This window comes from Podarcis cretensis (genome assembly GCF_951804945.1).
Source record: "Podarcis cretensis genome assembly, chromosome: 16".
Classification (NCBI taxonomy): domain Eukaryota; kingdom Metazoa; phylum Chordata; class Lepidosauria; order Squamata; family Lacertidae; genus Podarcis; species Podarcis cretensis.
Genome location: NC_137186.1, coordinates 3,210,248 through 3,224,437, shown reverse-complemented (window position 1 = coordinate 3,224,437; position 14,190 = coordinate 3,210,248). Strand labels below are relative to the sequence as shown.

Sequence of the window (14,190 nt, the reverse complement as noted above, 5' to 3'; positions counted from 1 at the left end):
ACCCCTTTGATCATTTTGGCTGCCCCCCATTCTTTTACACTAATGGGGTCTGAACGGAAGGCCTTGGGGCCGTAGCACATAATATAAATGCTGACCCAGTGCGTGGCAGCTGTGGGAAATGAAATTCCCATCTTATGGACCATTAGGAAAGGGCTTGGAAGCAAAATTGCCAATAACTTAACACCATTATCTATCTATCTATCTATCTATCTATCTATCTATCTATCATCTTGGAATAAATGTAAGTGGGAGGGTTCAAATCACAGGTGCAAACAGGGATGGGATAATTCCACTTTCTCCTAGTTTCCCATTTCTCCAACCTTAAGGCCGGTCACTGACCATAACAATAAATATTTGATCTCCAAGTTCCGTTCTCCATATTGGTTTGCGAATTTCTTTCCTTTCCTTTTTCTTTAAGGCAGTCCTCATGAAAAACCATTTTGTGACAAATTTCCCCTTATACCTCTGCGTGCAATTCCCCCTATTTCTGCCGAACAATTCCTCCTCGTGGAATGGTTTTGTACATCATTTTCACAAATGCATGTGTTTCTCGGCATACTCTACTCTGTCGTATGCCTTTTCTTAGGGACATTCCTTAGCTGGAGAGTTGCACAGCAAAAATCTACAGAAGTGCTTATTTTTAGAGAGCCAGTGGTGGTGGTGCAGTGGTTAGAGTGTAAGATTAGGACCTGGGAGGGACCAGGGCTGAAACCCCCACTCATTGGGTGTGACACTGGGCCACTCATTCACTCTCAGCCTACTTTAAATGGGTGTTGTGGGGATTAAATAAGGACAGGGAAAGCTGTGCTTGCCACCTTGAATTCCTTGGGGGAAAAGGCTAGGATGTAAATGCAACAAAATAAATAGATCTTTCAAACTCCATCCCCAAAGAAGGACACTGAGGTCCAGCGCCGAGGGCCTTCTGGCGGTTCCCTCTCTGCGAGAAGCCAAGTTACAGGGAACCAGGCAGAGGGCCTTCTCGGTGGTGGCGCCCACCCTGTGGAACGCCCTTCCAGCAGATGTCAAAGAGAACAACAACTACCAGACTTTTAGAAGACATCTGAAGGCAGCCCTCTTTAGGGAAGCTTTTCATGTTTAATAGGTTATTGTATTTTAGTTTTCTGTTGGAAGCCGCCCAGAGTGGCTGGGGAAACCCAGCCAGATGGGTGGGGTATAAATAATAAATTATTATTATTATTATAAGAACACCAGAAGAGCTCAGTTTGTTGGAGGGTGGTCCTGATAACGTCAAGGTTGCAGGTTTGATCCCTGTATGGTACACCTGCATATTCCTGCATCGCAGAGGGTTGGGGCTTGATGATCTGCAGGGTCCCTTCCAATTCTATACTTCCATGGTTCTATAGCTCTGTGGCTGGATCAGGCCAGAGGGGCCCATCTAGCCCAGGATTCTGCTCCTACAGTGGCCACATGCCCTTAAGAACCTGCAAATCCAGATAGACTGCTTCTGGACCTGGAGGTTCCATAAGAAGAGCTCTGTAGCTGGATCAGGCCCAACGCCCGTCAAAGTCCAGCATCCTGTTTTCACTGGGGCCAACCAGGTAAGATGATGATATCAAACTCCCGAACTCAGTTAGATCAGCACTTTTGAATTGATTTGTTTCGGACTCAACCAAAAGCTCAGTCCTCTCCCACACAACTACAGGTATTAATTCGGCAGAGTGAAGTTAGGAAGTTTGCATCATTACCAAACGCTAGAAAGGTCATGGTTTTTTTGCGTGTGTGTATATCTGCGATATCTGCTGTCGTTCTTTTTCTCGTTCTTCATTTGCTGTGTTTTGACGGCTGTCTTTTTAAAGTATCCGTTTCCTCGTATTTCGGCGCATTGTTTTTATTCTCTGCGTTTTTTAACGGAGAAATCGCTTTGAGGTATTTCACCGGAGGCGATTCATAAATGGAATCAAATAAAACACGCAAAACAATATAGCGGTTTAACGTTGCAAGCAGCCACCCTGAAATTATTCAAGGCAGAGGACATCTCTATAGAAATCTTATTCGGTGGCATTTCTAGCCAGTGAATGGGGACACAGGCATTAGAAACACGTTTGAAGAAAAGTAAGAAAGAGACCACAAGACAGAAGGTTATAAAATTATGTGTGGCACGGAGAAGGTGGATGGAGAATAGCTTCCCTCTCTTTCTCTCCTAACATTAGAACTTGCAGACGGCCAATGAAGCCGAATGTTGGAAAATTCAGGGCAGAGATAAGAAAGCATTTCTTTAGTTAAACTATGGAACTCCCTGCTGCAGGGGCCAGAGTGATTTAACAGCCAACCCCTCTTCTCAGGGGAACTCTGGGAATTGCAGTTCTCCAAGAGAAACAGTGGCTCTCCTGACCACTCTCTGCACCCGTCACAAACTACAGCTCCCAGAATCCTCTGGGGAAAGCCAGGACTGCTTGAAGTGGACCCATAGTGCTTTACATGGAGGAATGTGGCCTGTGTGTTTGTGTGTGTGGAAACTAGAGTACCATACAAAGGAGAAAATGCATGTGTCACCCCCCTCACTTAAACCTCTGGCCCTGTCCATCACAGGCATGCAGCCCTCAGGAAGTCTGCCAAGAAGGGAGTGTGGGCCTCAGTCTCACTAATAATAATAATAAAATTATTATTATTATTATTATTATTATTATTATTCACCCACACCCATCTGACTGGGCAGCTCCCAGCAGAATATTAAAACACAAAGAATATCAAACATTAAAACCCTTCCTGAACAGGACTGCATTCGGAAGTCTTCCAAAAGTCAGATTGTTCCTTGACATCTGATGGGATGGCGTTCCTCAGGGCAGGTGCCACCACCGAGAAGGCCCTCTGCCTGGTTCCTTATAACCTCACTTGTTGCAATGAGGGAACCGCCAGAAGGTCCTTGGAGCTGGACCTCTGTGTCCAGGCTGGATGATGGGGGCCAAATATGTTTAAAGACGAAGCTTCCTGCCCCCTGATCTATCTACTTAACATTTCTCAAGGGGAATAAATAAAAAATAATAATAATATAATATTTCTAGCCTGCCCATCTGGCTGGGTTTCCCCAGCGACTCTGGGCGGCTTCCAACTGAAGGTTAAAAATACATTAAAACACCAGTCGTTATTAGCCAAAACTTGGAAATCACAAGAAATACCAACAATAGAAAAATGGCAGATGAAGATGCTGGATTTTTTGGAGCTGGCCAACCTGACTGGAAGAATCCGCGACCAGAAAGAAGAGGAGACAGAAGAGGACTGGAATAAATTCAAAGAATATTTAGCTAAATATTGTAATATAAGATAAAGAGAAAACCCTCGAAAGTAACAAATAGGCCTAGGGATAGAATAAGGATATGTGGTAGTAAGCATTGGAATATTAATAAAGGAGAAGAGATTAGTAAATGAAAGGAGTTAATATTATTAGAAATATGAACTTGGAGAACTGTTATAAATGTGATATAATGAAATTCAGTTAGAGAGGATTTGAGGAAGTCAGTTAGCAATGTTATGAGAATTAGGTATTAGAAGAAATAATTCCTTTTTGTGTTTAATTTTATTGTATTGTAGTGTGTTTTTCTTTGTTGTGTGTTTCGTCATGTCATTTTGTGATAAATGTGGAAAACCAATAATTTTTTTTGAAAACAAAAACAAAACAAAAACACCAGTTGTTAAAAACTTCTCTAAACAGGGCTGCCTGCAAACCTACAGAGCTGCTTGTGGCCACGACAAACCCACCGGACTCTAGAGGTGCTGCAAAGCTCTCCGCAGGCAGGTGCATGCTTTAAAAGGGGGTCTCCGACGGCAACTTGAGGGGGTCTCCGACGGGTGCTACAAGCGGCGGTAGTGCGGTGGGGGGCAAAACTGCCACGAGGAACGGAGGAGGAGGGTTTGCACGCGAAGCTTAAGCCACAGAGCTGACGCTTCAAAGAGGAGCTCGCTGGTTCCTCCGGCAGGCCTTGAAAACAAGCCTCCCCCCTCAATTTCCTCCTGTTGCTTTAACATTTCGGTCTGCTGGCGCATGGCGTCAACCCACATCCGAGTTCCATCAACCCCCTCAAGGCTTTCTCCCCACATCCCTTCTTTTCAGCCCCCTGCAAACGGGAAAAACCTTCTCTGAAAGGAGCCCATGGGTGGCTCCCGGACCGGTTCCGGGTGCAACCCCCCCAGGGCAGTTTATTCCATCTCCCCAACATTTCCCTAACCAGTATTTTCTGCATTATTTTTGAGTTTCCGCACTGCGCAGAAACTAATGCTAGGAAACTAATGGACTATCACATATGCTTAAACATCAGAGGGGAATTTCTGATGGTAAGGGCTGTTTGACTCTGGAACGGTCTCCTTTGGGAAGTTGTGGTCTCTCCTTCCTTGGAGGTTTTTAAGCAGAGGTTTGGTGGCTGTCTGTCATGGATGCTTCCAGTTGAGATGGCTGCATTGCCGGGGGTTGGACTAGATGACCCTGGGGTCCCTTACAACTCTACAATTATACGATTCAGTGTTTTTCGATTCTATTAAAAATGTGTTTCCCTGTTTAATTCCGCATGATATTTGAGCTTTCCTATGACACAAAAGCGACTTCCACAAACATAATGGACTATAAAGTAGGTTTAGCATCTTATTTGCATGTTATTTGATTCCGGGGGGTGAGATTCCAGTCGTCATGGCTCTGAATGGAAGACAGATTTAAATAGGGGCATAAGAATGCTGCCCTACTGAATCGGAAGCATCCAGGTTCCCATGCACCCATGGAAGACCTCCCTCGCCCTGTCCAAATGCAAAGCGGAAGATCTTGGGATCAGGGCCACCCGTTGCGAAGAACCTTTAGGCCACCAGGGGTCACTGTACTCTCACCAGTCCCAGCTAGCAATTGTAAATTGTGCAGGAAGGTAAAGGGAACAATGAAGCGAACAACTATGAGGAATTGGGGATGGGGAGAGAGAACAGCCGCAATCAGCAATATAAAATTAAAACTACACACACTAAAATTAAACTTGCCCATGACCTTTTGCAAAACCTTGGGATCCCCTACCTCTCATCAGATAGGCTGTGACAGATTAGCCTAGCAGATTTTATCTGACACAGACGAAAGGCATTTATTTCTCAGAACAGAGAGTGGGAAGGAAAGTGTGGGTCGGGGGGGGGTGAGAAGGAAAGCAAGAGGAGGGGGGAGCCTTAAAAAACCGGTGCCCGTTTCACCACACGCAGAAAAACGGAAGGTGGCAACTAATTTTGAAGTCTTCACACCCTTTTCAAAACCCCGGAGAGAGGCGTTTTGCGCACGGAAAGGATTTAAGCAAAGTGAGCAGTGATCTCCTTTTGGGGAGATTGCCAAAGGAACGACTTTTCTGGTTTCTGGGCACCTGCCGAAAATTTAAGTTGTGGGGAGCGGGAACGACGTTGTTAACTCAAGCGCAAAGTGTTTCCTTGAGAACAAACTTGCGGATGGGGCAAGTGAAAGAGAGTGCCACTGAGTCGAAGCGAAGGTTTTGGAAGTCCTAGCAGAGATTTACAGTGGTGCCTCGCAAGACAAAATTAATCCGTTCCGTGAGGCTCTTCGTCTAGCAGTTTTTTCGTCTTGCGAAGCAAGCCCATTGACAGCTTAGCGGATTAGCGCTATTAGCAGTTTAGCGGCTTTTAGCGATCAGCTGTTAAGCGGCTTATCAGCGGATCAGCTGTTAAGCGGCTTATCAGCGGATCAGCTGATAAGCGGCTAAGGGCTTAGGAAAAGGGGGAAAAGGGGGGGGGGGAAACCCCGCAGGAACTCGCAAGACATTTTCGTCTTGCGAAGCAAGCCCATAGGGAAATTCGTTTTGCGAAGCGCCTCCGAAACGGAAAACCCTTTCGTCTAGCGGGTTTTCCGTCTTGCGAGGCGTTCATCTTGCGGGGCACCACTGTAAATGTGGGCCTAGACAAGTGGTGGTGGTGGAGACAGATGTTGTTGGACTCTAAGTCCCATCAGTTTGCATAGCTAGCAGTCAGGGATTATGAAAGCCTAGCAATGTATAGAGACCCCCAGATTCCTCATCCCTGACCTAGGTGAATTCCTATTTAATAATAATAATAATAATAATAATAATAATAATTTATTATTTATACCCCGCCCATCTGGCTGGGTTTCCCCAGCCACTCTGGGCGGCTTCCAACAGAATATTAAAATACAATAACCTATTAAACATTAAAAGCTTCCCTAAATAGGGCTGCCTTCAGATGTCTTCTAAAAGTTTGGTTGTTATTTTTCTCTTTGAAATCTGGTGGGAGGGCATTTCACAGGGCGGGCGCCACTACTGAGAAGGCCCTCTGCCTGGTTCCCTGTAGCTTGGCTTCTTGCAATGAGGGAACCACCAGAAGGCCCTCGGAGCTGGACCTCAGTTTCCGGGCAGAACGATGGGGGTGGAAACACTCCTTTAGGTATCTTTTGTAGCATCATCATCATCATACACAAACTTATCAGTGTTGTGTCCAATTACTCAGTTTATAGTGACTGAAATTAACGAACCTACGGTAGCTGCGCTCATTAACTCTCAGTAGGACTCCCATTTAATGCGACCCTGCACCGCTAAATCAAGAAAGCGAAACACTCTCAAAGAGGTGTCTGAAGAGCAAAGGTAGGAATAAAATAAAAAGGCAAAGATCAGAATGACGTAAAACTTGGGTCATGTTGTATGTAGGAGCGACGGGAGAAACGCAATCCATTTCACACCTAAAAGTGGACCGGCCTATGCTGAACTTTGCAAAACGATACAGGAATTCAAAACAAACCCATCCTCCAAAATCCGTCCTTCTCAGAGTTTTGTAAAGCAGATCTTTTTGTATACAAAAAGGAAGTTGCCAGAATAAAATGTGCATAGAAAGCCATATGAATGTGAAAATGGCACACAAAGTTGTGCTGTGTTTTTTTGGGAAAAATGGATGCATTGGCAAAGTGCCACACAAATTTGTGGATATTAGAAGAAACCTTTGCAAAAACGCTGACGAATACTCAGTGGGACCTTTTCTTTCTGAAAAATAACGATCACAGACTGGTGTGGGGATGTGCAGAACTGAACTTTGCAGTGGAAAAATGAAAAAGAAAAAGAAGATGAGAGAAACTGAAATTGACACTTTTGCCCAACCACAGTCGCCCCAGCAACAAAAAAATTAGAAGCTGCTTTTAAAGCAGAGGCCATAATGGGCTGAACATATTCATGCTTGTGATATTAAGGAACCCATCGTTCCAGATGTTATATAAGGGGAAGTTAGCAATGCTTCTGTAACAGATCTCAAAGAACCTGGAGGAATTTGTGGAGAAAGATAGTTCTTCAAGCAGGGGAGGAAATATACATTCCCTTTCTGTTTTTCCAAATCTCTGTGTTTTTTAAAAAATGCAACCCAAAATGTTGCAGCAAAAATAAAAAGAACCATAATAATATTCTCCCGCCGATCCAATTTATTTTTATTTACTTAATGCATTTATATCCTGCCTTTTCCCCAAACTATTTGGGTTATAGTTCTCTTTTTGCAATGTTCCTGGACTTTGCTTTGCTCTTTAACCTCCTAGCAAAGGAAGTTCTCAAGACTTCAGTCAATGAATGAAAGAGAGATAGAAAAGATTTTCCTTTCTCTAGACGTGTTGGGAAACCAATACTTCCTCCTTTGAAAGTTAGAAAACTCACAATCTGCAGCATCACTGAAGCCAAGGAATCCCTGAATTATGGGATCAGTAGAGCTTCATCGTAGCATAAATTAACCACCTCCAAAACACAAGGATGCGTCTGTGCTCACTTGTCACAATGTGCTGCCTTCCGAAATTGATAATTTAAGGGTTGTAGTTGAGTGAACATCTGCTTTGCATGCAGAAGGTTCCCATTTCACTCCTAGCATCTTCTGGTAGGGCTGGGAGAAATCTCCTGCCTGAAATTATACGATTATAAGGTATCTTTATTGTCATTGTCCCATGCAGAACAATGAAATTGAAAAACTACATAAAAACTACATAAAACATTCAAAACCCCCTAAAAACTCTGAAACCCCATTTTAAAATACACTATACTATAGAGACCGCTTATGCTGCGTTTAGAACCAAAATCGCATTTGGATAGAAACTGTTTCTCAGGCGGCTGGTCCTGGTCTTTATAACCCTGGACCTTCTTCCAGAAGGCAGAAGCTGAAAGAGATCATTTCCGGGGTGCGCACTATCCTGCGCTATCTCTGCAGCTTTCTTATGGCACCTGGAAGCATAGATTTGATCCAAGGTGGGAAGAGTGCACCCAATTATTCTCTCTGCAGTCTTTACAACCCTGGACAGCATTGTTTTTTCAGCTTCTCTTGGGAGAGTAGCTGCCAGTCAGTGTATACAATAAAGGTAAAGGTACCCCTGCCCGTATGGGCCAGTCTTGCCAGACTCTAGGGTTGTGCGCTCATCTCACTCTAGAGGCCGGGAGCCAGCGCTGTCCGCAGACACTTCCAGGTCACGTGGCCAGCGTGACAAGCTGCATCTGGCAAGCCAGCGCAGCACACGGAAACGCCGTTTACCTTCCCGCTAGTAAGTGGTCCCTATTTATCTACTTGCACCCGGGGGTGCTTTCGAACTGCTAGGTTGGCAGGCGCTGGGACTGAGCGACAGGAGCGCACCCCGCCGCGGGGATTCGAACTGCCGACCTGATGATCGGCAAGTCCTAGGCACTGAGGTTTTAACCCACAGCGCCACCCGCGTCCCTCTAGTGTATACAATACTGAGGTAAATAGACCAGTGGTCTGACCCACTAGAACGCAGCTTCCTGTATAAATGGACGATTTGAGAAGACTGGAGTTAACAGATGCTTTTGTCTGAGTGGAGCTGGAGCAACAGGCTGCCGATCAAGTCCTTTTGCATCATAACTTGTATAGGGAGTGCAGAGAGAGAGGTCGATTCTCTCTCGATTTAAGACAGGCACTCCCAAACTCGGCCCTCCAGATGTTTTGGGACTACAATTCCCATCATCCCTGACCACTGGTCCTGCTAGCTAGGGATGATGGGAGTTGTAGTCCCAAAACATCTGGCGGGCCAAGTTTGGGGATGCCTAATTTAAGAGCTCCTTTCTATAGATTAGGTATGTTTTTTGGTTAACAGACACTTCTTCCCGTCTTATGGCGATGGCTGCAAAACACACTCAGTGTAGATCTGGACAATTTTTCGGGTCAGTTCCTAGTGCGGTGGAATGCACAGGTGGTATTCGATGCTAGTCCTACGCTGAGTAGACCCAATGAAGTTCATATACACGACTGAGTTAGGCTTCTTAATTTCAATGGGTGCAACTCTGAGTGGGACTTCACTGGATGAAACCATCGGTATTTTGCTGACATTTGGTTCCTGGGCGCTGTTGATTTTGGAAGATTCACAATGCTGATTTGTGTGATTTCATGTTTAAAAACAACATTGCTAGTTTTTAAGGCTGAAAAAGGTGTTGAGGACTACCTCATTTCTTTGTCTTGAGTTCAGTTCCCAAAATTTATGCATCAGTTAGGGATTGTTTTCTTTTCTTTTCTTTCCCCAAGTCCCCGTGAAGATACATCACCATTATATTTGCGTCTTGTTATAACCAGCTGCATACTTTAATTGTGTGTTCACTTCTATCGCTCAGCGACCACAACAAATAACCCATTCATTCAAGTGTATCAGAGCTCCTTACTAACTGCTATTACTAAGTATGACAAAATGAAACAACCCAGCTTTCTTCTGAATTTGTCACCTCGCCATCAGGACTAGCGGCAACCAGTTTCAAGATTCAAGTTTCAGTTCCTGCCTGTAGATACTTGCCTGGGCATTTGCTAAACACCACAAAATCATCCAGACCGCTTTATATTGAATCTGAGCCCCCCCCCCCCGCTAAAACACCTTGAGGACTAGCGCCAAATATTTTAATTTTAGATTTATTTTTAATTGCCTAAACATAGAACTGTTTCATAAGAGCCCTTTTGAAGAGGCCAACATTAATAAAAATAGTTTAAGAATGACTTTCAGAGTGCAGAGAAACACACCAAATTAGTAGTTAATTCAAACAATTAGCTTTAAAGATGACACATTTTTTAAAAAAAACAAACACAGAAATATTTGTGGACCAGATGCAAGAAGATTAAAGCATGTGGGAGTGTGTCAGAGCTAAGAAAATATGAATAGCTTCAGTTGCATAAGACAGAGATGGATATCAGAAATACATCTTCTACTGAAATGCAGAAAAGGGTGGCTGTAAATTAAGTGGATGGGCTCGATCCTGACCACCTTTTGGAAAGAAGTTATATACTGATTTTAAGAGTATTGCAAGCTTTGCATGGATCTAACAACAATTTTGTAAGGTAGGGCAGTTCTTACTAAGACACACTCAAAACTGGGGGTGGGCAAATCTGTCCATTTCTGTTCCTCTCATTTTCCCCCAGTCTCAAGTTCATTTTCCTGCATTTCCGTATCAGTCTGAGAATTTTTGAAAGAAGCCCTCAATTAAAGTCATCTGCAGATTTCGCCTCGTATACACTTTTGCAATTTTGTCCAATATGCAAATGCTTGCAAACTGATTTCCCCTAATACATTTTTGTACGCCATTGTCACAAACGTGCATTTTTACACTCCAGTTATATGCCTCTTTGGAGACATGATTTCAAGGGAAGACTGCACTGCAAAATTCAGAGAAATGCAAATGGCTAAGGATAGCCAAGTTTCAGTTTGCCCTTTCAGTTTTGAAAGGGCAAATTATAACGGCAGGCACCCTCCTATTGACCCTAACCTTAAGTCCATGTTAATCAGACACAGAAGCTTGTTCTGTTCACCTTCACCTCTTTCTGCCGTCTCCCTGGTGTCAATTTTTTACAGGTCCTTGGGGGGCAGAGGATCTGGTCCCTCCTTTCTACTTTGTCAAATTCAGATCAATGGTAGTCCATTAATAGCATTAAAACAATGATTCTACCCAACAAGAGTTTCACACCTGACCAACTGGGGGTGCTCCATATAACTTTGAAAAACTCAGGTTGTCTTTGCGAAAGGAGGAGATCTGGGGAGAGGCTGACTCAAGAGACTTCTAGATGGCCAGGCAATGGAGAAAGAAAAATATATTTGCCCCCCAACCCAGGAAAATCAACATGTTGTAACACGGCTCAGCAATGCCCCCGCCCAGAAAGAACAGAATATGCATGAGCCTGATTTGAATTAAATATACCTGCATGTTATGAAGGTGAGAATATTTTAACTGGGGTGTGTAGAGAAACAACCTGTGATTCATTACCAGAAGTAAACGGTTTTAAATTTTCCGTCATTCTCGACTGTGTCGAATGCCGAGTACTAGCAAGAAACAGGTAAACTCTCATTGCAAATCTTGAAGCAGCACAGATACGTGAAGAGGTTGCGAATTAAACTACCGCTGTTTCCTTTCATCCGTAAAATGGAGAGAATAAGAGCAAACTTGCACTGGCTTTCAGTGACTGTATGACCAAGATACATCGAAAGGTATCCCGAAGACTAAAAAAAAGTGATGACCACATTAGTATTTGCTTTTGCTTTTTAAAGAACGGCAGTGCCAGAGAAGGGGTCCTTGTAAAGCCATCTAGTCAAACCAACTGCTCAATGCCAGATATCAAGAGTTAGGTCCTCCCTGACGGACGGCTGCCCATCTGGAAGAGCTCTGGTGAGAGAGTTCACCATAACCCTTTTTGGCAATTGCTGAATTGCTCTGAACTGCTGAGAACTTTCAGCCAAAATCTCCCCCCCCCTCCGTAACTTAAGCCCATTATAGTCTCACCTTCTTGCAAAGCCCAGAAAAACCCTATGGCCCCGTCCCTGCGATAGACAGAGATCTGAGGTCGGATTTTCTTCATTCATTGGAAGGATCTATAATCTGCACCCATAAATTCCAGAGTTAAAATTACAACCAAGATGTTTAACCAAGGACCATGAAATCCATCAATCTAGGATGTAAAATAAAATGAAATGTCCTCATGAAAATTCACTAGCCTTCTTGTGCAAATTTCTTGGGCAAATATTTTTCCCAACCCACATTTTGGCAAAGCCGTTTCCCTGTATTCCCTAACATGACACTTTTGGGGGGTGCATATCTCATTTTTACCATTGTGCATATGCCTTTTTTTCTTTTTGATGCGATGCTTGGCCAGAGAACCAGACTGCAAAATTCGCAGGTGTGTGAATTTCAAAGGACGGCAAAGTTTTGGCTAGGAAAGTACAAATTAGGGCTGGATCACCTTTCAATGTGAACCAGTTTGAATTCGAGCTGATTAACAAGGCAACGAAACACAGGTTGCGGCCAAACAGGATCAGACAAATGTAAAACACGCATACAGTTTATATATAAGATATGTGTACAATTCAAATTTCTCGCCAAATCCCTACTCTACAGACTCCGGGAATGTAGGCAAGGCAAGAAATTCAGCATTGCACACCATTATCAGCTCACCAGCAATATTAGCATTATTATTGTTCTGAAGGGGGTTCCTTGAGCAACACAGCCCTTAAATTAGGAAAGCCACAACTTTGGCCCTGCTCAGGGATTGGGCTTTTTGGTGTCCCGTCAAAAACACGATTGTTCCATGTGGTGGATATGTACACAACCAAAAAGTTTTGGAGGAAATGATATATAATATAATGAAGAACATGTTTAAATGGGCTATTTCCAAAACACCAGACCTTTTCTTCTTTAGGGTGTCCCAAAGAGGGTGACCAAACTATTTATGTCTGTGACAACGGCAGCTGGAATATTATATGCACAGAAATGGGAAGAAGAGACAGTTTCAACAAAGGAAGAGTGGTTTTTGAAAGCAATGGACTATGCAGAAACAGCAAAATTTAGAGATCAAAATGACCAACTCTTCATAGAGGACTTTCGTGGACTATATATATATATCTCTCGCCGAAGAATGGATGATTTTGAATTCTGGTGCTGGAGGAGACTCTTGAGAGTCCCATGGGCTGCAAGAAGATCAAACCTCTCCATTCAGAAGGAAATCAGCCCTGAGTGCTCACTGGAAGGACAGATCCTGAAGCTGAGGCTCCAAGACTTTGGCCACCTCATGAGAAGAGAAGACTCCCTGGAAAAGACCCTGATGTTGGGGAAGATGGAGGACACAAGGAGAAGGGGACGACAGAGGATGAGATGGTGGGACAGTGTTCTTGATGCTACCAGCATGAGTTTGACCAAACTGCGGGAGGCAGTGGAAGACAGGAGTGCTTGGCGTGCTCTGGTCCAGGGGGTCACAAAGAGTCGGACACAACTAAACAACTATATATATATATAGGTGTGTGTGTGTGTGTGTGTGTGTGTGTGTGTGTATACACACATACACACAGAGTCAAATCGTGGGCAGTATTTGAGATACAAGCAGGGGAAGAAAAATGATAAAATAACTTCAATAGAGAAACATTTTTTGTGATAGACAAAGATATAAATCAGTAGAAAAGGTGTAAGGAAAAACACTGCGGAGGTGAAGGTGAGAAAGTCAACTTAGGAAACAATGCATTTGATTTGAAGGTTACTGTGAAAACGTTTGAAAAATTCAGTGCAAAACACACACACACACACACACACACACACAGCCCGATTGTTCTGGGCTCTGGAGCTGGCTTTAAAGCCACAGGTGGCATCATGCAATCCTGGCTCTGTTATGGGTTTCTGGGGGCCCCATCAAACACCCCATTGCTCGGGCGCTGGCTGCAAGCCAACAGGTGGCCCCAAGCAGTTGCTTTGCCTCCCCCAACCCCCCCTTCTCCCCACATACCTCTCATGGTGAAAATGGCTTGTGGGGAAGGGGACTGCCAGCGGTTTGATTCTGCAACACCTGTTCGTCTCTGGGCATCAGCTGCAACGAACGAGAAGCGCTTTTGGGGCATGTGTGTGTGTGTGTGTGTGTGTACAGTCAGATTTCCTTTTTTAAAAAGGCAGCATCATCAGCAGACTGACAGGTGACGCAGCACCCTACAGACTGGTGCTCCCAACGGCCAATCAGAAACTCCGGTTGTAATTTTTTTGGGGGGGGGGATAAGAGTGAGAGACAGCAGTGAGTTGGAAAGTTCCAAACCCACAAAAGGCCAAAGAGAAAGGCAGAGAGAAGATGAAAAAGCCACAAGAAAAGTTTCCATTTTTTTGGGGGGGGGGACGTGGATGGATGAGAGGGTCTGAGGCGGGAGATGGCGAGCACAGAAAACTCTGAGGCTGGAATGTGGCTTTCTGTTTCAAGGGGAAAGTCACGTCAAAGGTT

The 14,190-nt window shown here is 44.2% G+C and overlaps 1 protein-coding gene and 1 long non-coding RNA gene across 9 annotated transcripts in view; one reads left to right on the top strand and one right to left on the bottom strand.

The window, feature by feature from the left end:
• Positions 1-14,190, top strand: part of LOC307205904 — a 260,341-nt gene that overhangs the window by 107,342 nt on the left and 138,809 nt on the right. The gene's annotated exons all lie outside the window — the stretch shown is intronic.
• RORC (RAR related orphan receptor C) overlaps positions 1-14,190 on the bottom strand; it is a 115,780-nt gene that overhangs the window by 37,581 nt on the left and 64,009 nt on the right. Inside the window, exon 1 of one of the 8 annotated variants that reach the window (XM_079958131.1) lies at positions 13,711-13,833. The exons of the other annotated variants lie outside the window; for them this stretch is intronic. Within the exon in view, the coding sequence (XP_079814257.1) occupies positions 13,711-13,822 (112 nt within the window). The 5' untranslated portion in view covers positions 13,823-13,833. Of the gene's footprint in view, positions 1-13,710; positions 13,834-14,190 lie in introns of those variants that run through there. 8 annotated transcript variants of the gene reach the window in all.